The sequence below is a fragment of the Anarhichas minor genome, unplaced genomic scaffold (genome assembly GCF_050575085.1).
Source record: "Anarhichas minor isolate MPS153535 unplaced genomic scaffold, ASM5057508v1 ptg000027l, whole genome shotgun sequence".
NCBI lineage: Eukaryota > Metazoa > Chordata > Actinopteri > Perciformes > Anarhichadidae > Anarhichas > Anarhichas minor.
In genome coordinates this window covers 9366669-9392861 of record NW_027466473.1, presented here as the reverse complement: position 1 = coordinate 9392861, position 26193 = coordinate 9366669, and the positions used below count along the sequence as shown (strand labels likewise).

The 26193-nt window shown below is 40.4% G+C and overlaps 2 protein-coding genes across 3 annotated transcripts; both read right to left on the bottom strand.

Annotated features, from left to right (window-relative positions):
* npm1a (nucleophosmin 1a) lies at positions 1-4555 on the bottom strand. The gene is made up of 11 exons (XM_076102282.1): positions 4402-4555; positions 3129-3208; positions 2627-2746; positions 2371-2464; positions 2052-2167; positions 1922-1968; positions 1718-1775; positions 1550-1630; positions 1308-1418; positions 1105-1179; positions 1-772 (listed from the first exon to the last, which is right to left on the bottom strand). The coding sequence occupies exons 1-11, from the start codon at positions 4448-4450 to the stop codon at positions 722-724; spliced, it is 882 nt and encodes a 293-aa protein (XP_075958397.1). The 5' UTR covers positions 4451-4555; the 3' UTR covers positions 1-721.
* A 2946-nt stretch (positions 4556-7501) lies between these two features.
* On the bottom strand, positions 7502-22255 carry kcnip1b (Kv channel interacting protein 1 b). 2 transcript variants are annotated; one of them, XM_076101970.1, is made up of 8 exons: positions 22168-22255; positions 9919-10043; positions 9052-9121; positions 8891-8961; positions 8679-8786; positions 8484-8588; positions 7994-8056; positions 7502-7549 (listed from the first exon to the last, which is right to left on the bottom strand). In XM_076101970.1, exons 1-8 carry the CDS (start codon positions 22253-22255, stop codon positions 7502-7504), a joined length of 678 nt encoding a protein of 225 aa, XP_075958085.1. The 2 variants fall into 2 exon arrangements, with proteins under 2 accessions (XP_075958085.1, XP_075958086.1); XM_076101971.1 differs by lacking the exon at positions 22168-22255 and adding an exon at positions 13792-13849.
* Between the last annotated feature and the right edge of the window lie 3938 nt (positions 22256-26193).

The following is a 26193-nucleotide window of genomic DNA, read 5'->3' as shown; positions in this document are numbered from 1 at the left end:
AAACAGGTTAAGCAACTAAAAATGTTTTTTGAGGACGCTGTCCTCAAAGGGTTAACGCAGCTTGCTGCTCTATACCTAATGTTCGATTACTTCCGGACGGACGAATACATGAATTACACGCATCCGTTATGCTACGTGGACAATTTGTAGTCGTGGGATCTTGACCTCAGGAATCTCTCGACAGCATTCACATTCAAAACATTTCAAAAAGTGCAATTATTTAAGTTTATGGTGGACAACGCTAGAAACATGAATACTGCCCAATCAGCATCACCATCACTGATGATGTCAGCCAAAAGGTTCTGCTTAAAATGATGTCGCCATGTCCAGCTCGAGCTGAATGTTTCTGCATTTGCGTCGTTAATAGTCCTGTACGAGTTTGTATTTGTATAGAAGCCGAATTAACCTTTGACTGTATATTAAAAAAACAAATGAACATGTCCTCCATACTCGGGTGCCAACAATCTAGCGAGAATTTGATTTACACATGATTTACAAAAAGATGCAAATCTGTAAGCTGGTTCATTCAACAAACCGAATGGTTGGTCTCCCCCAGTGAGAGGGCGATGAGGAGGAAAGACTACGCCTCATCACTCTCGTCTCTGGACCAGACGTAGAATTATTGACCAGAGTGAGGCACCGAGTTTGCTTTCAGAGGGTTTGAGAGGCGCTATGGGTAGAAACAAAGTCATAAAAAGAGATAATAAAACGACAGAGACAGTTATTTAGCATCCTTCATGGCCTGTCTCCACTTCCACAGCTCCGCAACGATCTGAAGAAAAACAAAACACAAGTGTTGGAAAACCATGAGGCAGACATTTAAAGTGGCTACTTAGAAAGGGAGAATCTAAACCAAACGAGCACTTTACAAATGTGTAGATGAGCTTTTCTGATCTGCTCCTGTGCAAATACAAATAATCTACTGTATTGATTTGAACAGAACTGTAGGATCCAAAAATAGGAAAGCAACAAAGACTGGGCCGGTTTTAACCACAAACATAACATCCAACTCCTAATAGGACACAACATTTGACATCTCAATGCTAAGATACATTATTCATATAAGACCGCTGGTTAGATTTGTATGATAAATGTCGGCTGTACCTTGGAGTCAGAGACGTTTTGACCGTTCTTCACAAAGTTCTCAAACTTGGCCTGGATTTTAGGTAATGTTACTCCCTGTGAAATGGAAAGAATTACAACAAATGAGCCAATGTAAATATCTGCCGTCACGCCACACATCACTCTTTCAGGTAATAATGAAACAAGCATAGCGATAGAACACACTGATGCATCGGGACACCGACCTTAGTCATTGACTCTGTGATCTTGGCTTTCAGCTCAGGGAGCGTTAGAACCACTTTGGGAGTTGTGGGGATCTTAGGTGACCTCTCACCTTTACCTTTAGGGGTCTTGTCCTGTAATGAACATCACATCAAGATATTCAGAGAGAAGACTGCTTTATCATTTGGAGACATTACATTGGATAGGATCAAGCATATGTTTGGAATATACAGCCAGTGGTTACTTTATGAAGTCTAACAGTTACCTGCTTCTTGGACGGAGTGGTGGGATTCGGGCTCTTGCCATTCTGAGCCGGGGCTTGTTTTTTGGTAGGCGTGGCCTTGGCCTGTAACAAACAAAGAGATGCTGGTAAGAAAACAAACTGCACGTTCATTCAGCTGGAAATGACAACCGTGTGAAAATCGGGGCTTGCCTTAACAGGTGACTCTTCCTCCTCACTCTCCTCGTCCTCCTCCTCGTCTTCCTCATCCCTAAACAAAACAAAACAAAAGACTCTTTAAAAACGAACACTATGCCATGACGCTCTTCAAATGCAATGTGAATGGTTCAGTCTTTCACCAAAAACACATAGAGATAGTTAATCTGTATATGTAAATGTGTGTGAAGCATCACTCACTCATCATCATCATCATCCTCGTCATCCTCCTCCATTTTAATCTTTTTCTGTAAAGGAGGTAAAGAGTGGGTTACGGACATTTACATTTTGACAAGTGTGAGCGTAAAACAGTGATGTGTGTAAAACAAACCTGAGACTTGTGGGCAGGAGAGGAAGCGGGTCTTTTCTTTGATGCTGGGCAACATTCCGCCTCCTCCTCCGCTTCATCATCGTCTTCTTCTTCAAAGGACTGATCGGCATCCATCACTTTAAAAAGGAAATAAACATTATCAGACGAGATTTTAACACTACCGTCTAAACCAAACGGATATACTGTGCTATGAAAAAAATATATCGGTTTATTCAAACTTTAAAAAATGAGTTACTAAAGAAACATCCCCCCCCCCCCCCACACAATAAACCACGCTGACCAGGCAAAACATCTGCATACTCTGGTGACAAATACTCACTGACTAGGTGTTGTCCACTGATGTGGATTGGACCGGCACCGGCCTTCAGACGGAAAACTGCCGGGGGTGTGATGGTGAAACCACCGAGACACACCTGCAACAAACGACTTAAATTAGTTTCTGATCCGATGTCGGTGACGAGTAGCATTCAACCATTACGGCGTTAAACGTGTGTGGGCGGCTGAAGGGGACACAAGCTTTAAAAACACAATGAGAAGAAACCGTTACCGACTCCGCACGTGAGAAGTGTACTTACACTTGGCAGGGTAGAGGGCTTCAGCGAGACCAGCACAGCTTTGATTTTCTGACCCTCTGAGTCTTGTCCTTCCACCTCCACCATGTGAAGCTCGTCTTTGGTACCGGGGTCCACGCAGGCCTGGAGGGGGGGGAGGCAGCACCGGACTGTAATTAACTTTCATACCCGACCCGTCTAGCTCTCCACAACACGGTGACAGACATGAATCATGCGCATCCTGTCCTACATTTAAACTACAAGTTACCAATAACATTTCTATGTGCTTGAGTCATATTCAGCTTATTGTGCCACATTCAGGCGTTTTTGATCGATTAACAAACTGTTTAATATATATAAATTATTTAGAAAGGGCATAATCCATACAGAGCGGTTAACAAATTCAAAAGGGGTTACACAGATAGCTAAAATGGTGGTCAGCAGAGGAATTTCTGACAAGTTGTGAGATTTTTTTTTTTATAAATTATTATATTTTTAAACTTTAATTAGATCTCCTGGTTCTTACCATTCTTAGATCCAGCTGATGCTCAAAGTCATCGTCCTCGGGGTTGAACACCACCTCCTTCCCGGCCTCCAGCACGCACCCTGATGAAAACACATACAACACGAAAACAATTTACACAAAGCACTCCAACAACAATCATTTAAAAGCTGAGATTTAATTTTGACATATTAGTAATTTGATTTAAAAAAAGACACGTATATATATTGTGGGCAGTGACCTCATAGCAGGGAGCAGGGTGCTATATCTTCAATGTACACAAGGGGGAGCCATACAGACTGCTGATCAGAATATTTCCACATGGTGTTGGCTCAGTTAGAAGATGGAACTATTAAATCATTTTAGAATCATTTCATGAAAACCATGTTCAAATGAACAGAACTAATGGGTGTCTTATGTGTCGTTATAAACAAGGTGGTGGACCGTTGGCACAAAGGCAGATTTTTTTTTTACTATACTTCCTAAATAGTTAATACAGATCTAAGCAGAACATGTGGTGAATTAACCAATTTATTATCTCCTGTCTGGAACATTTTCTTGCACTTTAAATATCTCACGATGTTTAAATATAGTTTCCATCCCACGATGAGCCCTCGAAAGGTTAAACGAGGTGACTTAACGGAGAGATGCAGATCATCCAAAGAAAACACTTAAAATGCGACTTTAAATATTAGTTATTTCAGTCACAATGACATTATCTCATGGTAGAATACAGCATTGTGAAACGTTTGCTTGCATAGCGCCAAACAAACGAAGTGACCGAATTACGAAGTAAGAGGTCTACTTTATTCCGCAGTGTCCGCGTGTGTTAGAAACCACGTTGAGATGGCTCTTCCTCACGAGCTAAAATCTCTCGTGTTAAAAATCAAACTCGCGGTGTTCGGTTGACAAACACAATATGTGTAAACGTTGGAACAGCGTCGTAATTAATTTAGAGGACAGATTTATACTGAAATATTAACATTGTTAACAACACATGGGCGCCGCCATGTTGACAGTCAAACACGTGTAACGCCATCACGTAGGGCTGAAGTGAAGCCGCGCTTTTTACAAGACTCATTCAACCTCGTGCTACAATATTGGAATGATTAACAACGTAAAACGTTACACATTAAGTGTTTTAATGTGATAACAGTAACGTTACATAAAAATGATAAGAGGACCAATCAGATAATACCGCATTTCATCGGTTTCTCGTATGAGCACACATGGAGACACGTCGCATTCATGTTTAACACCGTGAAATCACACACGACATGCAGAAGTTATCTCTTACCGTAAAGAAACGTCTGTGGAGTCATTGATTCCTCTTCTATTCCGTTCATTTTTCTTTTGGTTTAAAACGCTGACGACCTGCTTGTGTGCGGTGGTACAACAACCAACTACTGCTAGCAAAGCGCCTCTGCTGGAAACCAACGTGTTACTCCGCCTCCTTCTTCTTCTCTGTTTCACGCAGAAAGAAAGAAAGCAAACAAGACACGTTGAAAAGAAACAGCGCCACCAAGTGTAACACAATGAACACTGCAAATCATGATGATAGATGGATATATAGAAATACAGACAGACAGATAGACATATAGATATAAATATAGACAGACAGACAGTCAGACAGACAGACAGACAGACAGACGGACATATAGATAGACAGATAGACAGATAGATATAAATATAGACAGACAGACAGACAGGTATGTATAAATATATATATATATATAGATAGATAGATAGATAGATAGATAGATAGACAGACAGACAGACGGACATATACGTAGATAGACAGATAGACAGGTAGATAGATAGATAGATAGATAGATAGATAGATAGATAGATAGATAGATAGATAGATAGATAGACAGACAGACAGACAGACATATACGTAGATAGACAGATAGACAGGTAGATAGATAGATAGATAGACAGACAGACAGACAGACAGACAGACATATACGTAGATAGACAGATAGACAGGTAGATAGATAGATAGATAGATAGACAGACAGACAGACAGACAGACAGCCAGACAGACAGACATATAGATAGAAATATAGACACACAGACAGGTAGATAGATAGATGGATGGATGGATGGATGGATGGATAGATGGATAGATCACCCACTCTGCCCCGCTACTGCTGTCTACTGGTCTGCACAGGATCCAACACTGATCCACTTAAAATACACAAACAGAATACTGATCCCAACAAAAACGTTTATTTTACGTCATCAACAATGTCACTATATTCTGTGTGGGTCGGATTCTTCCAAATACAAAAATATGCACTTCCCTAACTATAATTGTACAGCACCACATCCGTGACGGTGCTGTATAATAAATGTGGGGTGCTTCATGTTCATATTTGTGGTACTATACACTTATCTTCAGGGAAAAGTGTATGTTTTGTCTTTGGAACAATGTGACTCGGACGTGTTGTTTATGAATGTATTTTATTTTAACGTAAAATTAACTTTATTTTTTGTCATCTGTCTATTTTAAGTGGATCAGTGTAGGCGGCTGTTCAGGCCAGTAGAGGGCAGTAGCGTGGTTGACGTCGCGGATGTGCGGGGCTTGTGTGCCGTGATGTCGTGTAAAACGCCATGGCCTTCCGAAACTAAACAGGACCCAGTTCCCTCATACTTCCAACCTCCATACTCTCACAATATATGCGGTGTCACACACACATACATACAATTCACACTACACACACACACACACACTCACACACACACGCACGAGAAAGAACACATCCAAAGTAAAACACCACTCAATTTAAGAACTTACATTTTTTTATTCTTATGGCTTAGAATTAATGTTCTGTTTGAGAGATTCAATTACTGTTCCAAACCAAGATAGCAGAGGCCAGAGGCTGTGATGTCACACTAGTGTAACCTTTAGCAAAGAGCTGCTCCACTAACAGCAAAAGGAACGGTGATGAATATTTTAGTGCATGAACCACTACTGGTATATTATAGTGAGTTTTCTATTATATGGGGTGCTTTCAAACACACCCTGCCTCACAGAAAAAAACATCTGCGGGCAACAGCAGGAGTCCCCCTCTTCTGTCTGTACCTGTACCTGTCAGTGTTACATCACAGATTTGGTTTGGAGGGAGGAGTCAGTGACAAATGTTGACTGATACAGATGGAGCTGTCCTGGGTGTCATCAAATATCATATTCAATAGCTGACAATCAGTGTTATTTTCCTGCAAGATTATCAGACTTCCTCATGCCAGGATTTCATTAACATGGCCCACCATCTGACTGTTTCTCACAATCAGCTTTATTGGCCCAGTATGTACACATACAAGGAATTTGACCACGCTCGCTCAGAGGTATATCATTTCAAGTACATAATTACATAGCTAGTATGAGGAAGATCAATAAGTTTATACCATACAAATATTTTACCGTCATCATTGTCGCCATCTCAGAGTTAAAACCTTGACCACCTGTTCAAATAAAGATATTGTTTTGAGGATCACAAGCCTCTTCCTGATTATTATTCATCCTCTCGTTTTTGCGGGCACTTCATCACGAAATCCAAAATGTATGCACATTTTTCACGATATTTTGTTTTACATTTTTGAAAACAATTGGACCACAAGAAGCAAAGCAGCAGGTGAAAAGAATGAAGAATAAAAGAATGATTGGATTTCTTCTTTCGTTTCACTGAAATCGTAAAGTCCCAACATAGACAGATTAGACGGGCACACTCACGCACCAAATCAGACTCTTGAAATGTATCGTTTCCCAATTCTTTGACAATCTACTGTACGTTTTAGACAGACTCTTAACAACAAGCATCAGACAGACTTAGCAGGCAAGTGACAGCCGGGTCAACACAAAAGTAAAGGGGTCACTGCAACAGTGATGCTTGAGATAAATACAAAAGTCCTTATGGCCAGATTCCCATAACTCACCTGACAAATGTTTGGAGATAAATCAAAACCTCTTGCAAAAGCATGCAATTCAATTTTGCCAGAAAGGGGAATGTCTTTTGGTGAGAAAAAAAAAAAAAAGAAGACTTTTTTTGACCGATAGCTCTTTGCTGGTCAGGAGCAGCCTTGCAAATGTAGGAGCATCTTAATCTTTAACAGGCCAATCTTCAAGACAGGACTGAGAGCGATGTCTTTTATGTCCAAGTTCGTCACATCAGTCACTCTGGTCATTAGTCACTCTGCAGAAAAGGCTGAAAGCATCCCAGCCCAGTCCCTTCTTTCATTGTCATTGTGGGGGAATCTGACTGTATCCCCACCACAGCTGGATGGGGAGAGGAGGAGAGACTGGATGTATTGCACATGCATGCATCCACACACACTCACTCACACCAAGCCCTCTCATTTCTTCCGTGTCTTTGTCTCCATCGTCTCCTCTTGTCCTAAATCACGTTCTCAAACAGCTGCATGGATCTCATCATGGTCTCGTCCTGCGGAGAGAGAACAAAAGTAATCAGGGCAGAATGACGCAATTAACCAGCATTGAACTGAAAACCCCTGTATATAGTAATGTATAGGCCTCATGAAGAAAGCAGCATCCAGATATAACATCATCGTTCTTTGCACATTAAAGGAGACATCAGTTTTTAATTGTTTCCATGCTGATATTTGGATGCTTCTATATTCTTTGTAATGTTTAAGCCTAGTTCTCTGCATGTGTATGGCCTCATTTAGACATGCCAAAATAATGAAACAATGCACATTCATGTATTAATGAGTACTATTCTGAATAGTGAATCTACATAGAGAAAGGAACATCTCTAAGTAACTGTAGGTACATTCATGCACTTTATTTATTAAATCTACACTTCATACACATATTTTATTATTATTACATATAGAAATAAGCAACTCAGATCAAGGGCAATACATACCTCCTGGCAGGCAATAATAAACTCCTCTAAAGTCACCACTCCATCTTTGTTTTTATCCATTTTCTGTAGAAAAATATAATGTGAATCAGAAGCAAATAGAGGCAAATATTTGATAATTATTTATTGTGAAGCTCCTGTTGCAACGAACTTTGCGTACAGAAACCGTAGAAAACTGTTCACGCTATAGAGCACCGTATGAAGAATCTTTTAAATAAATTTAAAAAATATTGACTGCAAAGTTGCTTTATGGACGGCAGGGACTGGGATTGCTAATGATATAACATTTTATAGGCTTCATCGAAAACTTGAAGTACAAGTTAATGCAAAGTGTCTTCATAAAACAGGAGAGAGGAATTTGAGACATTACATTTACAGACATTAAGAGTCACATTGTTTGTCCTCAGAGCACAGAAAAGCGGTTTGAAATCACCTGTCACTGTTAACAAAAAGATTGACTTTAGACTTTTAATCTTATATTTTAGAAATTAACCTGGAAAAAGGCGTCCACATGCTGCTGCGGGACGTCCCCTTTTAGTGCGGGGTAGGTGTACTTGCCCATCATGTCATAAATGGCCCTCACAATCTCAGTCATTTCCTGAGAAAAGAGAAGATTCACATTGTGATGCGACATCGACTTTAAGATGACACACAAAAACACTGTTCACATGGTGCAGCACGGTCCCACCTCTCTGTTTATGTAGCCATCTCTGTTAATGTCATAAAGGAGAAACGTCCACTCAAGCTTTTCTCGCAGTGTCCCTCGCAGCAGTATTGACAAACCCATTACAAAGTCCTGACGGCGAGGGGACAGAAGTAAAAACTTAAGATTCTGACATGGAAGTAAAGAAATGCGTCATATTTAACACAAGATGCAATGCACCAAGCAGGATGACTAACCTTAAACTTAATGGAGCCATTGTTCGTCGTGTCAAATGCATTGAAAAGATAATGTGCATACATGCTTGCATCTGCAACACAAAACAATAAAGGTGTAAGGTCTCCAGTTCTCAAAAAGTTTCACAGAGCAAATTAAGAGATTCAAAAGCGTTGCACATTACCTCCATGAGGGAAGAACTGTGCGTAAATGTGTTTAAATGTCTCCTCGTTTACAACACCACTTGGACATTCCTGTGGAAAGAAAAGATCAATTATGATTAGAATACTCTGCTCAATGACGAGTGAGAAGTAGAGTCGTTTTCTCAGAGACTTCTAGGACTTCTGTTTGCAACCAGAGGAGTCGCTCCCTGCCGGCAATTCAAAATATTGCAAGTTTAAGCCATTTCCGCATTGGCTTCACTTTTCAGACCCTTGGGTTACCAACTGGGTTTCATAATACAACTGACAAAATGAAGACTCTGTTTAGGAGGCCTACAGTTAATGTTTTCTTTAACCGACAGCAGAAAGTTCTCTGGAAAGTAAGACGGCTGCTGACATTTTGGCTATGCTAGCATTAGCTCATTGCTCTGCGCATGAATGTGGTTTTGTCAATCTGTCTGTCCACCACCATTACTGGATGGATTATTTGTTTCATCCATCACCACCAGCAGGTCAACAGTTTAATTTGTCCAATACATTAGTTTATGACCAAATTCCAGCAAAAACTCAACATTCACTTAGCCTCAGCTGTTCTTTGTGTTTTGTGCTAACTAGCAAATGTTAGCATGCTAATACACTGAACTAAGTTGGTAAACATGACAATGTTAACATGCTAACTTTAGCATGTAACTAACCGCACTGCTTTGCCTATACTGCCTCATTAAGCAATGCTTGGCTGTATACTCTTAGTCTTGCTAAAAAAAAAAAACAATTTGCATGGCTAGATACCATTAGGGGTAAACGAAAAATCTATATTTATTATCTTTACTGTTTTAAGTATCTGTAATATATATGTAATCTAATAATAAAATGAGAAAGTGTGTGGTTACATTCTTGAATCCACGATAGAGGATCTGCAGCTCCTGTTTGCTGAAGTTAGTTTGGGCTTCCAATTGGTCAAGACCCTCTGGCCTGTGACACACCGTCGTCATCTCCAGCTCATCGTCTATATTGTCTACAGGAAAAAACAAAACAAGCAAAAGATAGAAAGAAATGTGTTAATTACTCAGAATCATGTCACAAGACTTACAATCCCTGTTAAACATAATGCTCCTCCCAGTTTTTAGAAATGCGAAAAACTGTAATACACAGCAAGGAGACAGCGCAGCCAGCGACACTCGAGAGTCGGAAAGAAAGATATCAAAAATTTGCAGAGAAGAGCGTCCAACACGGGAAACAAGTTCATCAAGATCACACCGAGGTAAAAAGGGAGAGTGGATTTGAGAAGTACTACATGTACTTGACGAATAGATTTCCCCTTAGGACTTGAGGGATGTTATTAATGGTGCTCAGTATCAAGTGCTGCGGAGATGGATGGAGGTTAATGATGTGAAGAGTTGTGGTTCTGCTGTGGGCAAGTGTTTGTCACTACGACTGTCTCCAGCCACAGGGCAATACGTCCCGGCATCCGGCAGCGAACCCAATCCACACACCAATGACTTCTCAAACATGAGCAAACATCCACATGAAGTTCTCTCTGGAAGTCTTTATTGCATTCACTGGCAGCATATTTACACATGGTGCTCTCTGGAATTGGTTATTTATATCCCAACTGGTCCCTGTGATGTAAGCAATATGTTTCGCCTGCATGGAGACCAAGTGATATTAAATGCTATATCCTCGGTTGAATTGTTTACTTATTAAAGGCCCATTAAATCTTGCCAAATCCCACAATGAGAGCTGACCAAACTGACGGCTCGCTCACACGTATGCATCCACAAACAAGCCTCGTCGCTGCAGCATCAGTTGGCTCATCCAGCCTTTAGAAAAGGAGAGTAAGATGAATACAGTACGTCTGCTTTTTGGATGGCGGCGATGACTCATTCATTTCAACCCACCCGGCAGCGGTGTCAAGATTAATCCTCAACGCTGAAACTGTATCTGGTGTCATGCTTCCCCTGCCAGAGGCGATCTTGATTCAAATTTGATATCAAATACCCTGTTGGTCATCTGCTTTTTAAGCAATCACCAAGATGATTCAACTGCATGTCTAATTAGCTGCATGTGTTTTTATTTTGATCCTCTTTGTTATTTGATTTCAGTTTCAATCTTTGCAAAAACGTTTCAACTATCAGTGTGTTTATTGAGCTCGAACAAGGCGTACAGATATATGTAGGTTATGAAGCAGCTCTATTAGCTAACTTAGAAATAATATTCTGAGATAGATTTAGCGCTCCTTTAAATAGATCGGCCCCATTTGAGCCCTTTATCCTCAAGGTTTTTGTGAATGCTGAACTGTTGTGGACTGTTTACTGTCAGCCATCAGCTGAACATGCAGCATGTGGTTATGTTGTTGCTTTCTCTCAATCTTTTCTCCATCTTCCTCTCGGCTCCTGTTGCGATCTCCCTGGCTCTTGTTGTCATGGGGATAGCAGGAAAGGACGAACGCGAACAGTGGGGTGGTGCCTACAATGGATCAGTTGATTAAAAATAGTGTGAAAAACACTTTGTGCATTTATCTTGCCTGTGAGTAAAAGCCTCTCATCCCACGATAACAAAACAACAAAGGTGTTGCTCTGCTGCACTTGTGCGCGTGTGTTTCTTTCTGCCGGGGCGACAGTGTGATCAGAAACAGATGACATGAAATGAGGGTGAGAGAAGGAAACAGGCAGAGGTGTTGATTGTGGTGGCAGAGTGTGAAGAAAAAGGGAGAGAGAGAGAGAGAGAGAGAGAGAGAGAGAGAGAGAGAGAGAGAGATTGACCATATGGCAGAATAGGATCACACAATATGTTTCGGAAGACATAAAGAAAAAAGACGAATGGGATTTTATGAAAGACTGATCACAACTACACACCTGTATCATCTGGCACGTTAATAATATAAACCTCTCCAGATGAGAACATTACCAGATACAGTTAGTTATAAATAAGGAACATGAAATGCTGCAGACTCACGGCCAACATTTCCAGCATTGACGCTTGTATACAAGGCATGGAGTCTTGCTGCATATTGCGCAACAGCTACTCTGCACATACACTGGGAGGGACGTGTTACATGATGAAGTGATGGGGACGATTATAGATGTGTGTCAGATTGTGATTTTAAAGATAAACTGTCGTACTGTTGATGCCAACATGCTGCAGCAGCTTCAGGCCAGTAGTGCTTTCACGCACAAACAATATGAGTGACCGGTTGATCAGGTGGTCCAAGTGTTGCTGTATCCAACAGGTGGGATTCAGTGGGCTTTTCGGGGTGCAGAAAGCATGTCACGTTTCCCCACTAGATAAAAAAATACGCCACGCTTGTTTGCTTTCTTCTCACGTCTGTGCAGTAAATATAAAATATAAAGCTCAGGATAAACACTGGAAACAGCCTGGCTCGGTCGATAGGTAAACAAATCCACCTACTAGCGCCTCTAAAGCTCACTGATTAACAGGTTTTTTAAAATCTTGTTTGTTTAATCCAGCAACTTCCTGGAGTCCTTGCTTGTTGCCTGGCAACCACACGGTGACGAAAACTCCAGGAAGTTACTGCACCCAGCCAAGAATTAGACAGGCATATTAATGTCTTGTGTTTTTGAAAACCATTGGAGCTGCTTTTGCACTCAGCACATGTACTGCATGCTCTGTGGTCTGCAATATCGTGATGTATATACGCTCTCTGACTCTAGACTTATTTGTATTTGTATTCTGCTTTGACCTATACCTGTTTCTTGTGCTACTGAGATACTTATTTTCCCTCCTGGGGATCAATAAAGTATTATCTTGTCTCACCACATTCCATATAGCACAGCTGGCAATGCAAGACAAAAGGCACAAGGACGAATGATTCCATCTCACCAGTGTAAAACCAAACACCACCTTTGTCTTGTGGGCTGCTGTACGTCTACTGTCAGAGAGTAAGCGCTTCGTTTGCTGGTTCATCTATTTTGTCTCTGGTTTCACGCTGCCACACATTCCTCATTCATCCTGGCTGAGCATCGTTCTCCTCTTACACCCCTACAACCCAGTCTCCATGACAACGAGGATCTCAAGCATAAGGCCAGGGAGATGTATGATATGTGAGCTGCCTGTTAATTCACATGCTCTCGCCTGAACCCTCTCCCCCTCTCTCTTTCACTCACCCACACGTTCCACGGCCGTCCGCACCGAACACACGCACAGTCGCAGAGTCAGTGGCGGTGATTCTGCTCCCTAGTTGTTTTTCCAAGGACATCCTATACTTCATGGCGTGCTGTAATCTCGCCGTCATGACCACGGTGTTATGGCGCTCACCTATTATCGCTTCATCCCTCACAATTCCGCTGCCACTTCCATGAGTGAATATTTCAAACATTTCATTTAAAACAATTAGATATTCTTATTTTCTGTTTTTCCATATTTTTGTATATAGAAACAAATGCACCAATTCTATTAGTTAATGTATTTTACATGTATAGTCATGTGGTTGCATGTAAGTAACTGCATTAGCTGGTCTATTTTTTGCTGTTTACTGACTTCCCTCTTCGATAATTCATAGTCACTCAACAGAAATACGGCAACCATGTACATGTCATTGTTTATGTTAAAAGTACGAGTGTGCAACACGTAGAAAATAACATGGAACACATTATGAATTACAATCGGTCTAAATTATAATCTGAAGGCTTCCTTTCTGCGTGTTTTTTTCCGCTCTGCTCACTCTCTCAGTTTACTCTAGCTTTCTGTTGCTCTTTTGCCTTTCTCTCCATCTTTTTTTTTCTTTCAGACTAATGTTGACGTACCTCTGGATGGTCTCCTCTGCTTGGTTTGCATGGTCAAAGTGCCCACCACTGCACCCATGGTGTCACCGTGTATAGACCGGCCTGGTCCAACAACACAGAGAGTAATAGTCCTCTATTTCTTTCGAGATCTTGTCAGCCTGTCGTTCTGATTTGCCTCTAAAGCTCTGTATCTTAGAGGGGATTTGCCCCTGTTGGTTCCTCTCACTGGTTTTCAGATCTGTAACTGAGGGACGAGTCTCTTCTCTGAGCCGATTCTCATGGATTTCTGATTCCTCTTGCCAAACACACGCACACTCAAGCTGCTCCTGCCTCCCTGCGCCACTCCCTCCGTTCTGTGCCTGATTCAACTCATCTGTCAGCCTTCCCCCCTATTTCTAGCTCCCTGCGTCCTCGTGCCCTCGTGCTGTGTGCTGGCAACCGATGCACTAATCAGTAATAACTCTACTGACAAGTGAATGGTAGCAGGTGAAGGACGTGCATTTCAAGGTGACAGATCCCTGTTATTCACAGGCGTACTTTAGATTTGATCTATAATATTCTCATCTTCTTATTCATTACTTTATTTTCCCAACACACACACACACACACATACATGCACACAGAAATACACTGAACTAGTGCTCTGCTTCCTGGCGCCTTGCTCGTACCATATTGGGCATGTAGATATGCGTTAGCTGTGAAGACTGCCCACTTGTGTGTCTGTTAGTGTGTTAATTCACAACTGTAACCTCCCCCCCACTCTCTCTCTCTCTCTCTTACTCTAATGTAGAGGGCAACAGATAGTTAGTGATTTTCTTTACTGCGGTACAAACAAGAACATTAGAGTGTTTAATGGTTGCCAATTAATATTCATGGCGCAGCTCCAATTTAAGAAAATGAGACTGTGTGCATTGGGGGAAGGAAAACAGTGGGAGTGAGTTATGTTTATTTCCCTACAAGTGCTGAGCATTAAAAATCTAACAGGCTTCTTGGGAGCAGAAGTAAACGTTTATTATATTGTAAGTGCTGAGGCTACTTAAACAACATAATTCACTGTGGTAAAAGCAGCTAGTAAGTAAAAGTAATCTCAGACAGGATATTAATTTAGACCGTTTTAGGATTTTATACATTATATGACATATATAGGTGATTCTCAGCTCGACTAATATTTTATTCTAAAGACAAGGCATTTAAAAAGCCTAAACTCTGTAGTCTTTCATAAATCTAACATTCATTCCCTCAAAGTTATGTAAGCCTCAGAAACCTGCCCCATCACTTCTATGTGCTTGTCCAGGCTGTTTGAATAGCAGAGGACTGCACAAACTAAGCATGCAGGTCCATGACAGTCAAATTAAGTTGTGTGTGTGTATGTGTGTGTGTGTGTGTGTGTGCTGTTTGCTGTTTGCTGAGGGCAGTCCTGTGATTGCCCAGGTGAAGCTGAGGTAAGAACTTAACATGCACTGATTAATTAAACATAAAGTCATGCATAATTCTGATGAATTCACACTTCTCACGCTGGGTGTCCCACAGCCCTTTCGCCTCCGTTCCAATGCTGTCACACTAAAATAAAAAGTTACCTCTTCACCTTTGTAGATCATGTGACACTAATGCATTTCATGCAGCAATTTCTCTGCATTTGTCTATAAAATATTAATTTATTTTACTTCCTGGAAAAACCTGCATAGCTCATTTGAGACCGTGAAGCAAAAATGAAAATCACAAGCGATATCACACATGTTTAAACAATCTTTCCCCTCCACTGCGTAAATAGAAAGGAGGCCCCTGAACGCACCAACACACACATGCAAACACATGCAGATGGAGAACTAAGTATTCAGAAAACTAAAACCAAACCGCTGTGATCCCCCTGACAGATGTTTGCCATCAGGAACTTCCTTTCTGCACCGTATCATCTGGCACGGTGACACTGCACTGCAGCAGCCTGACCTCATAATCTCCTCATTATCCTTTAAGCGGTTCATGATCCGCACAAGTCAGCTCACCATCACCAACAGGCAGGACTCACCAGTCGCAGCTGTGTTAAAGGCACTGTTGAAAAGGTGAAAGATCAATACACCATCTTTTATCAAGTGTTACTCACTTTATCCTATTGTATATTAATACGCCAATTCACATCCATAATAATCAATGCACGTTTGCAGGACTTGTTTTATTTTATTTCAGGATTTATTTCAGGATTTCCTCTTTCAATCTCCCACTGCATTAATCTTTCATGTGATTTTGAAGAACAGTCATGAAAAGCTATTTAACTTATCCATCACGTAACCTCAACGTTCCTCTTTCACCTGCATAGAACATATTAGAACCGGTTGTGCTTTCAGAGATGATACATGTGTTTTTGATGAAGGGAAAAGCCAGCACAGTCACGAATAGACTAACGTAAATAGCTTTGGGTAATAGGATATGATGGTGATTGTATCTGTTTGCTTAAATTGGTCAGCAAAACAGTCACAACTCAGCAGAAAGCTCAGTGTTCCCCCCTTTTTTTTGTTTTGTTGTGGTATTACTCTTTGAACAACAGGTGGCAGCAGTGCACAGTATTTCCTGATACAATCAGCAGCTTGGGTCACCATTAAAAGCTCTCATTGATCTTGACAAAATACAATAATATAGAAATGAACAACAATATATAAGCATGTATGCAATACCTATAGTACCCTACTACAACTCCAAATGTCATCCAATTATCCCCATACTGTTGACTGCACCAAATACTCGTCCATTAAAAGGCGATTCTATAGAAAATATATCAGATAGTAAAAAACATTGAGGGTGTAAAGCATTAATGTGGAGAATGAAACACACGGTGGGGGCACGAGGTAAAAATAAATCTAGAAGAAGACGGTTACATAAAAGTGCGTAGTGAGGTGATGTAAAAAATTAAAAGCAGAGACACACTCTCAGCTCCAATCCACTGCTTTCTACAGCCACAGACAAATGAAAGAGTAGAAGAGGAGACGGAAGAGATGGAGTTTTGGGGGAGAACGGGTCACAAATGCAGAGTAATGCTGGGTTATTTTACCATTATTATTACAGTCATTGTAGAGCTATGGTCGAGGTACAACACGGGCCACAGATCTGAATCGGTCTCCGCAGTGGGGCATGATGTGACTCTTGCTGCAAGGTTATGCACTTAGAGGACACATGTGACTTGTAATAGCGAGAGACAGGTGCACCATGGGGCCGGATGAAGGGGTTTCTGTCTTCAACTACACTCCTGCTCTTACCAATAGGACCTCAGTCCGAAGGAAATATGGTGTGAACACAAGACCGTTGTTACTACAGTAAAATAATCACCATTTTGTCTCAGCATGGCTCTTTAAACCAAGACTTTGTACCTGAACAGTGGCTGCTCTGGCCACATTTAACAAATATGGGATAATGCTGAATGCTAAACTACTTTTTAGCATTTAACTAAAATTCAAACAGTAGCACAAGTAGAGGGCAGTCATACGGTCAGTGAGCTGACTGTGCACAGTCCGTGACATAGCAATACTTACCTCAAGGTTGCAATGATTGGCCAGATTAAGCTACACTGGTCATAGGGTTATTGACAAAAGTTCCTGCTTTATAAGACGTTATCTATGTGGAGGCATAACAATTTTAGGCTCATTAAATCTACTTAATCTATTAAAACAATGTTTAATCCATTATCAAGAATCTGTGTGCTGGGTTTAACTACTAATGCTAATTATTCTGTTTTCTAATCTACAATTCAAATACACCTGTCCACTTATAAACCAGACACATTAACAGTCACATCTCCATGAAACCAGGAGCATTGCATGCATGGACACGTGGTCATTATAAAACAAATTAAGCAGCATTGTTTTGTTTTATTTTTTGGAAAACTCAATATAATATAACTTAATGGCAATCCTCATTTTTTTGCAGTCTTACAGATGACAACAGATCCATTTTGTTTACAGCAGAACTATGTGAAACAAGAGTATAAAGGTCAGTATTCAAATACATTCGCCACTGGAGACCTAAGAGTGTGCTTTAGCTTAAGGCCCAAGGCATATCACCACCCAACCCCAACTCTGACCCTCCAGCTTGCAATGTTTAAAGGTCTGCAGATGAATATACATGCTGCTGCATTAGTAAGCGGAGCATTTTAAAGGTGAGCAGGAAGTTTTACGCTTTGTGTCACTATAGCTATATCGGGGTGTGCAGGCCAAAGTGCTTAACAAACCAAACTACTGGAGATACGTGTGTGCTGGAGATGAGGGACTGCCATTTTTCAGTCATCCTAGTACGCTTGCATGTATGAAGCTGAACATGCATGTGTGTGCATATTTTCATGTCTTCTTCCATGCATACGATAGCATGCAGGTCCTCTGAAGATCCTCTTTGTGATCTGTGCAAAGAAAAGGTTTCAATCCAAAAAAACTAGTCTATTACGTTATCATGCCCAAATATTATGTATTTTTTTTATGTACTGCACACCACTGTTTCAAATGGCCAAAATTACATTTATAACCTGGCATGAGATATATGGAGCTCTCTTGGTTGACGGACAGATCTTGGAATTACAATTGTTTGAAAAATGCACAGTACAATCTTTTCTATGCGTATCAGTTACTAATATATATGTATTTATGAGGGGGAAAAATACCTTAAAAAATAAAAGAATGTTATGTGTTATGTTTAGAGAATGTTATAACCAATGTAAATATTTAATTTATGTTTTTTTAGTTATTGATTCAATAACTGGAACATGTGTTCATGTGTGTTAGTGTGTCCACCCATTTTACATGTGTATATAAAAGCTGATATTACAATGAGAAGCTGATATTGCATAATTCACACTGTGAAACATACATACAGTACACCAACTGACCATATTTTCTCTCACACTACGAGGTAAAAAACCATGAATTAAATAAATTCCCACTGTTGGCTGAAATGTCAGAATCATTCCCATTTTATACAATTTTTTACTTAATATGTTGTCTAGAGGCACCTAATTAACTCAGTGACATTCTATTATGAAGATAAAAGAAGACACAACCCCTTTGCTGCCCTTTAAGCTGCACATGCATCTCAACCTTAAAGCTAGGGTTGGTAATGTTGAGAAACAAGCAAGAGTACGCTAGATAAAAAAAAGAATATTCCAACCAAAAAGCCCAGCCCAGTGATGACAACTCTTTCTAATGAAAGTCGCTAGCAACACTAGCTCCACGCTGGCGGCGGGAGACTTCAAGATTCAATGAATTGCTGCAAAAGCATTATATGTATTGATTTCTGTTTGAATGTAATGAGTATTCAAACAAAAACAGAAAATGTCAACAAAAAAGCGTGTTTTTGAACATCACTAACCCGAGCTTTACGTAACATAAAGGTCAGGACCTTTTGCTCCAATCAGCAAAGCAATGGAAGATTTGAGGAGAAGCAGCAAACATGTGCAGACGCACAATGTCAGGGGATTAGATGTTCAATAGAATTCACACTCCATTTCATATTGCTCATCCTTTGAGGATGCAAGATAACCGACATCCACAAATAATGGAGGAGGTCTTATGGAGAAAAAAAACCTGACTCCACGCTCTGAAATTAGTTGCACTCCCAATCTAATATTTCCTGCACAGAGATTAATTAATTAGTGCTCTAGATTTAATATTGTTTTCGACACGAGACAGTCACTTTCAAGCTCCGTCTCTTGCTCTTACATCGCCCCAAACAAAGCCAAAAAGCCTCTCCTTATTGCAGAATATACTGTAAAGGTTAACGCAGGGCACATGCCAGTGTGTGAGCATTAAGACTTTGTTCCCTCACGTTATTACTTCACTTTGGTAAATTAGTCCGAGCCGTTGAAGATAAGCCCATTATTGTAAAAGTAAGTTTGGAATTGTTCACATATCTCTGTGTTATATAAAAGGCTGAAGAGTCCACAGTCTCTCAGTTTTTAGATATACGGATATGTGGCTACATCGCATGACCTAGATTGTCAACCCATGCGGCCATAAGTAGGCTGTATTATTTCTAGAATAGCACAGAACTGACAAAGCCACCAATTTAGAACACATAGTTTCACCTTCAGCAGGTTTCATTAAAGTTGTACATTTTTTTTTGCATTGCAGTACTTGTTAGTTTTCTTAATATCAAATGATTAGTTTAACGAATATGCATATACTTTGGGTGTTTTTGAGCTTGATTTTCGCAGTGTCCATTGGACTGGACAACCACATCCCAGGTGTAGTATGTGAGAGTTTAGTCAGTATGAAGGTAAAACACAGTATACATTGGATGGATTTCTGGGATGCTGTGAGAAGCTGTGTTTTTATATAAATAGCTTGCCGGTTTTGAAAAGGAAAAAGCAACTGTAAGAAATCAATTACTGGCGATGGATACGGTTGCCAACGATTTAGAGCGTATCGAAATGCTTCTGATAAGATAATAGGCTTCTAGAGACTACATTTGTATTGGAGGAGACAAATGAAATATGCATCATGGCTCACAATGACAGTTTAAGAAGCATCGCCTGCACCTGCGCAACTATTTTATGTTCATATGTGTGTCGGTTTAATCTCAAATTTATATCGCACTGGTTGTTTTTTCTGGAAGTGAGAGCAGGTCAGTGTGTTTTATCAGTCGTGACTGACTTGCAGCTGCACTCTGACTTGGTGACTCAGCTCTTTTTTTTTCTTTTGCTGTTAAGGTGACAAGTAACTTTCAACTAGAGGATGGTGGGAGGTCGTGAGGAGAGCGAGAGCCAGGGCTTTTAACACAAAGACGATGAACACGACAAGAGGTTGAGAGTGCATTGCGACTGTTGCTCTAAGGGGTGTGTACGGGTGACGCATACGTGACCTCATTATTTGGCTCTTGAAGGTGTACCCAGATCATGCAGGAGGGAGCCTCATCCACTGCAGGTAAAAGGTACCCCATAGGCAAACTGAAAAGATCCTTTGTAACACCCTTGATGACAGTGTGCTGCAAGCAAATGTGAATTATTAACAAACCAAACCACAACAAAAGGTCTCATTTACCTGCTTGTCAGCACATTTTATAGTGTATAATATAGTGAATGGAGATGCAAAAAGGTGAACTGATGGTAGGTACAATTTTAGGTGGAATTAAATATAAAAAAAAAAAAAAAGCATAAATAGCAAAAAAGTTCAAAATAGGACAACTAAGAAGGCCAATGTTTATCAACTTACATTTTATCTATACGTCATATTATAGCTATTTTTGTAGCAGTAATCATTATCGGCTGGTCTTCTCAATAAGAGGTTTCCAACCTATTTTCCTTAAAATGAAACAAGGTCTACTTATGACCTCATTACACTTAATGGCCTTAGCGTGTACAGAAGTTGTGGTTGTGAGCAATTCAAACAAAGACTCAATATTCCTTCTCAATTTAATTTGAAGCAGTTTTATTAAAAGACCCAAATATCCAATATTTCACTCAAAGAAAAATCAGTAAATAGCGATAGGTCTTAATAAATGTAACAGAGAAATATCTTGTGACCCCTCATATTTATCTTGGGACCTGACCCACAGTTTGATAATTATTGGCCTCCATGTTAAAGAGCCACAAATGCTCAAACTCCATCTAGCTCATCTGACCTGATGGTTCAATATCGCTGCCATGAGCATAGCACCAGTTACAGTGTGTCATACTATTCCTGTGCCCAAAACTCAAGAAGTGTTTATCCCGATTAGCAGTTCATACTCAGTTACACAAATCTTGTCTGACTTAGGCAACGAAATGACGTGGATCACCAACTTGGAACATCAGTCTCCTGGGTGAAAGCCAAGTGTTTTCTGACCCATCCAACACCCAGACCTCCTCCTGAGGCGGACTTCCGCAGACTCATTTGAAAGTCATGATGCGTCAGAAGTAAACGTAATCCTCGCAATCCTTGAAACGTAATACACAATGCAGTTCTGTTGTATCGGAACGTGCTTTTTAGGGTACAGGGCGGCAAATAAGACGAGCTGAGAGTCTTACAGACACTTGCAAAGCAGGGCTGAGTGTTTGGCTCAAGGACCACTGTGACAGAACACATGGCTGTTGATGAATAGACTTCTCTTTGGTTGATGTGGGAGTTGAATCTTGACCTTGACCACATGGCTGCTGCAGCTGCATGAAACAGAACTAAATGGTGCCATGCTGGTGCAATCTATTGAAAAGCTGCAGTATAGGCTTTGAGTGAAGGTTCTTCAAAGAATTTAACTTGGTGGCTTTTGACAGTAAAATTGTGTTATAATGACAAAAGTGCTCTCACAAAAGCACACTGTATCTTATTAGGTACACATGAAAACGAGAAACCATCTGGCGATGGGATCACACCTGCCATAACGCCAAATCGAGCCACGCCGTACAGTGTGTGTGAGGGGTGATGGACTGAGAGTAAAAAGTCACAGTACCTTTTGCGAGGGTTCCTGAGACCAATCTCTGCAGGGACTGGATCAGTTTGAGCACCCCCTGTCTGCAGCGGCAGGTACAGCCGGCCATCCTGAGGTTGAGTTGGAGGCAGGGGCAGACGGGGCAGAGGCTTCACCAGGGGAAACGGTTTCCTCCAATATATCTCAAAAAAAGTATCTCCACAATGTCCTTTCAGCAGGTGTTTGCTGTGGCGTGGGGAGGGATCCTTATTGCAAAGAAGAATCTGCCTCAGTTGTTTTTGCGATGTGACATCTTCAGGTCCTTTAAGGGGATCCGTGTGGAGAGAAAAAAACAATTAGGAAATGAGATGAATAATAATTCACCTTCAAAATATATCAAACATAAAACTATAAACACAACAGTTACACCTGAGTACCTGTTAACTCAACCATTATTCACTCAGGTCAGTCAGAAAGTGATACTCACACACTCAAAGACACAAACACATGCACACACACACACACACACACACACACACACCGGGGTGAAGTTTAGAGGCAGGTATTGAAATAGTGCTAGATTTGCCAAAAGAGCCAGATGGGCAGAAATGCTGATTAGAAATAAAAAAAAATCCAGACCGGGGTGTCAAACTTTTAAAAAGCAAAGTTCTGTTCCAGAAACCAAAAATGAGGCAGAAGATAAATTATTGAATGGACTCCAAAAGTAGAGCGTGAAGAGCCGTGCGCCCTGGAAGTTCTCTTCCAATTTAACAAACAAAAAGAAGCAGAGAACCTGGTCCGGTTCTTCTCACCTCCTCTCCGTATTTGTCTGATCACTCTTTTCTCCTCCTCCTCTTTGTCCCGTCTTCTTCTATCTTGTGGTCTTGTGAGGTCGCAGTTTTCTCCTCCGGCGTATTCTTCTGTGTGAGGTTTTTCCTCTGAGTGGGAGCCCTGCGGCTGTGGTCTGTGGAGAAGCTCTGCTCTGGTGCTCTTAGCAGATCTGTACTGCAGAGTGCCGGCTGCCACCACTGTACCCGCCCCCCCCCCCCCTCCCTCCTCTGTGCGCCCTCCTCCTGTCTTGCATTTGTGCTTCCTCACTCTCAGTTGGGCTAATGCTTTTTCTTCTTCCTTTTTTTCTTCTTCTCCAGAGCCTATAGAGTTGGATGATCCATGATGCAGTTAACAGCAAAAAAGGGATTAGAGGTTGGTGCTTCATCATACAGGAGGGGGCAGATCCTGGTGGCAAATAAATGTAGCCAAGTTATTATGAACAATGACAGCATCTTCTCCCCAATTTATTGTGATGTCACAATGTACTTGGACACGTCAATGCTGCAATATATCTTTTTGCAAGACACCGTCATATCACAGCTTGTAGTAAAACATTAGTGATACTGTCCGTATCACATTCTTACATTTTTATGTCTGCTTTATTTAGCCTCAAAAGTCACATAAGAGAAGAAAATGGCACAACAACCTTTTCCCTCTAAGTACTGTTACCATGTTCAAAATGTGTCACTTTTTGCTGTATTCAAATGTGTCAACCTGTGGAAATCCTTACTTAAAACGCCTTCGCAATATGTATCAAATGAACTGCTGTGCATCTACACATGGATATGTTTACGAGAAAAAAAAAGATAAGAAAAAGAAAAAATATAAACCTAAAAAACCCACAAAAAAACAATCTAAAAATACATTGTGAAACAGAGGCTATCCAAGAATGGCTGCCTACAACAATACCATTAATCACCATCATCATTGAAGTAAATCTGTAATCCCGGATGCACATTTCGGTCACTATGGTGATTTGGCACCCACCAGAACTGAGAAGCTATCGATGCTGAAACAGAAATAAAAGGTCTGCGCCATATTCACATCTATGAAAGCAATCGCCCATGAACACATTAGTCTGTCATGAAATGACTCTGGAGCAGGTTATGTAAGCCTGCAGTTTGCTTGTGGAGCTTCTTTTTTTTTTTTTTTGTTTCTCACTCCACTGAACTGGGGAAATGCTTGAGGAGAGCATGACGCAGTGCTTCCTCCTTCTATTCCCCCCCCCCTCATCCTCTGTCTTGTCTATATTTAATGCTTACAGATTCTATTTATCTCCTCATAGTCACCGTTGTATTTCAGGAGGCCCCTCTCCTCCAGTATCTCCATTCTAATAGTCACACTTAAGATTATTTTTTTTCTTAAACAGCAAAAAGAAGACCATACAATCGCTTTCGTGACTTGAGGTGGTTGTTTTGCACAATCCTGTTTGGATCCCAGGAGTGGAGCACTTTACTCACAGAGTGGCAGAGTAAAAATAGCAGCACAGTGCAAGCCACAGTGTCAAAATGAGTACACATGTGCAGGATATTAGTAATTACAGTTGATCTATAAACTGTTGTTACAACAAAAGGTCAAAGAGGTTCACCAAGACACTCTTTATTACGCTTTATTGTGAAGGGGTAAAAGAAGGTAGTGCAGTATATTGCTGCCAACCATAAAAAGACAGACATGTTGTTATTATTCACCACTTTGATGTATTTTGATTGATTAAACTACCCAGCAGTATATAAAGTAATTTAAATGAGCTCCGCCTTTACCAGCTGCAACATTAATGGGATGAAATGAACACATGAATGCATAAATGATTATCATTGAATAATAGATTATTCTGAAATGGGTCATTCTATATAACGAGTATATTTAAGTATATTTCTATGCTAATACTAGGATTTTGCCGAAATTTCTTTTACTTATAGTAAAATATCTAAATACTTCTTCCACTACTGCCTTTACTTAAGTAAAAGTACCAACAAAACATAAATATTAAATACTTCCTTACAAGTAAAAGTTCTCCTTTTAAAATCTTAGTTCCCTAAATGTACAGAAATATTATCAGAAACTTGTACTTAAAGTACTCATTTTGAAGTAAAATGGAACCGATATATTTTTATATAGGGCATTATTAGATTGTCAATAATGGAGCTATAGTTTTAAGTTGAGTCCAGTGGTTCCCAACCTCGGGGTTGGGCCCCCTCCATTGGGTCACAAGATAAATCTGAGGGACTGTGAGATGATTAAAGGGAGAGGAAAGAAAAACATATGTAAATCTGTCATATTCATAGTCTCGACTTGTCTCTAATCTTTTCTATTTTGTGAAAAATTTGTATTTTGACCTCGAGCAGTAAATTAAACCACATCAGAGGGGACATGTCTTTTTGGCAGAACTGCTCATTTCCTTTAGGCAACTACACATTTGTGACGTCTCCTTTTTAAGAGGTCGCATCCCAAAAGGGTTGGGAAACACTAATTACATTTTTAACAATGAATTGTATTTTATAAGCCTGGAGCCTTCTGAAATGTAGTGGAGTAGAAGTATAACGTTACATAGTGAGTAAAGTACAAGTACCTCAAAACTGAACTGGAGTACAGCCCCTGAGTAAATGTATTCGCTTTCACCCACTTTAGCAAAACACTTTGTCAGTCCAAAAATGAACTGGCTGACATTCTCATTCGCTCATGGATCCACCCACTCATATTCATTCACTATTCATATAACCATGTCTGCTCCCTGGAGACCATTAGCAGGCAGAGTGCTGCAGCGATACTTTGAATACTTTGAAGTTAGTATTCGACTGGTTTCCTCTACAAAAAGGCGATGGGAGTCTTCCACTGGACTTTTGGATTAGAAAATAAGCTCTGTGGCAAACAAAAGTTCATCATACTCACACATCAAGGTGTTCAGCAAGATGATCTTCAAAATTCAAAAGATCTTCAAAATTCACAAGAGGGGTATAAACTGATTTATTTTATGTCGTAGAACAAAACATTAAAATCTCTTAATTTTGTGTTTAACCCCAGATTTTATTTCAAGCATCTAATAAAAAATAAATAAAAAATAAAATATTGACTTTGAGACCGGGGAACCATGAAGTGCAAAAATTGTCCAGTCTCAATGTCTCATGTCCAGGTCTTAGGACTCATTCCTGCAGCACACTGATGCTGCGTTCCAGAAAACTCGGCACTCGAAAAGTTCTGATGTCCTACTAGAAAAACGTGCACTGCTGAGAGTTCAAT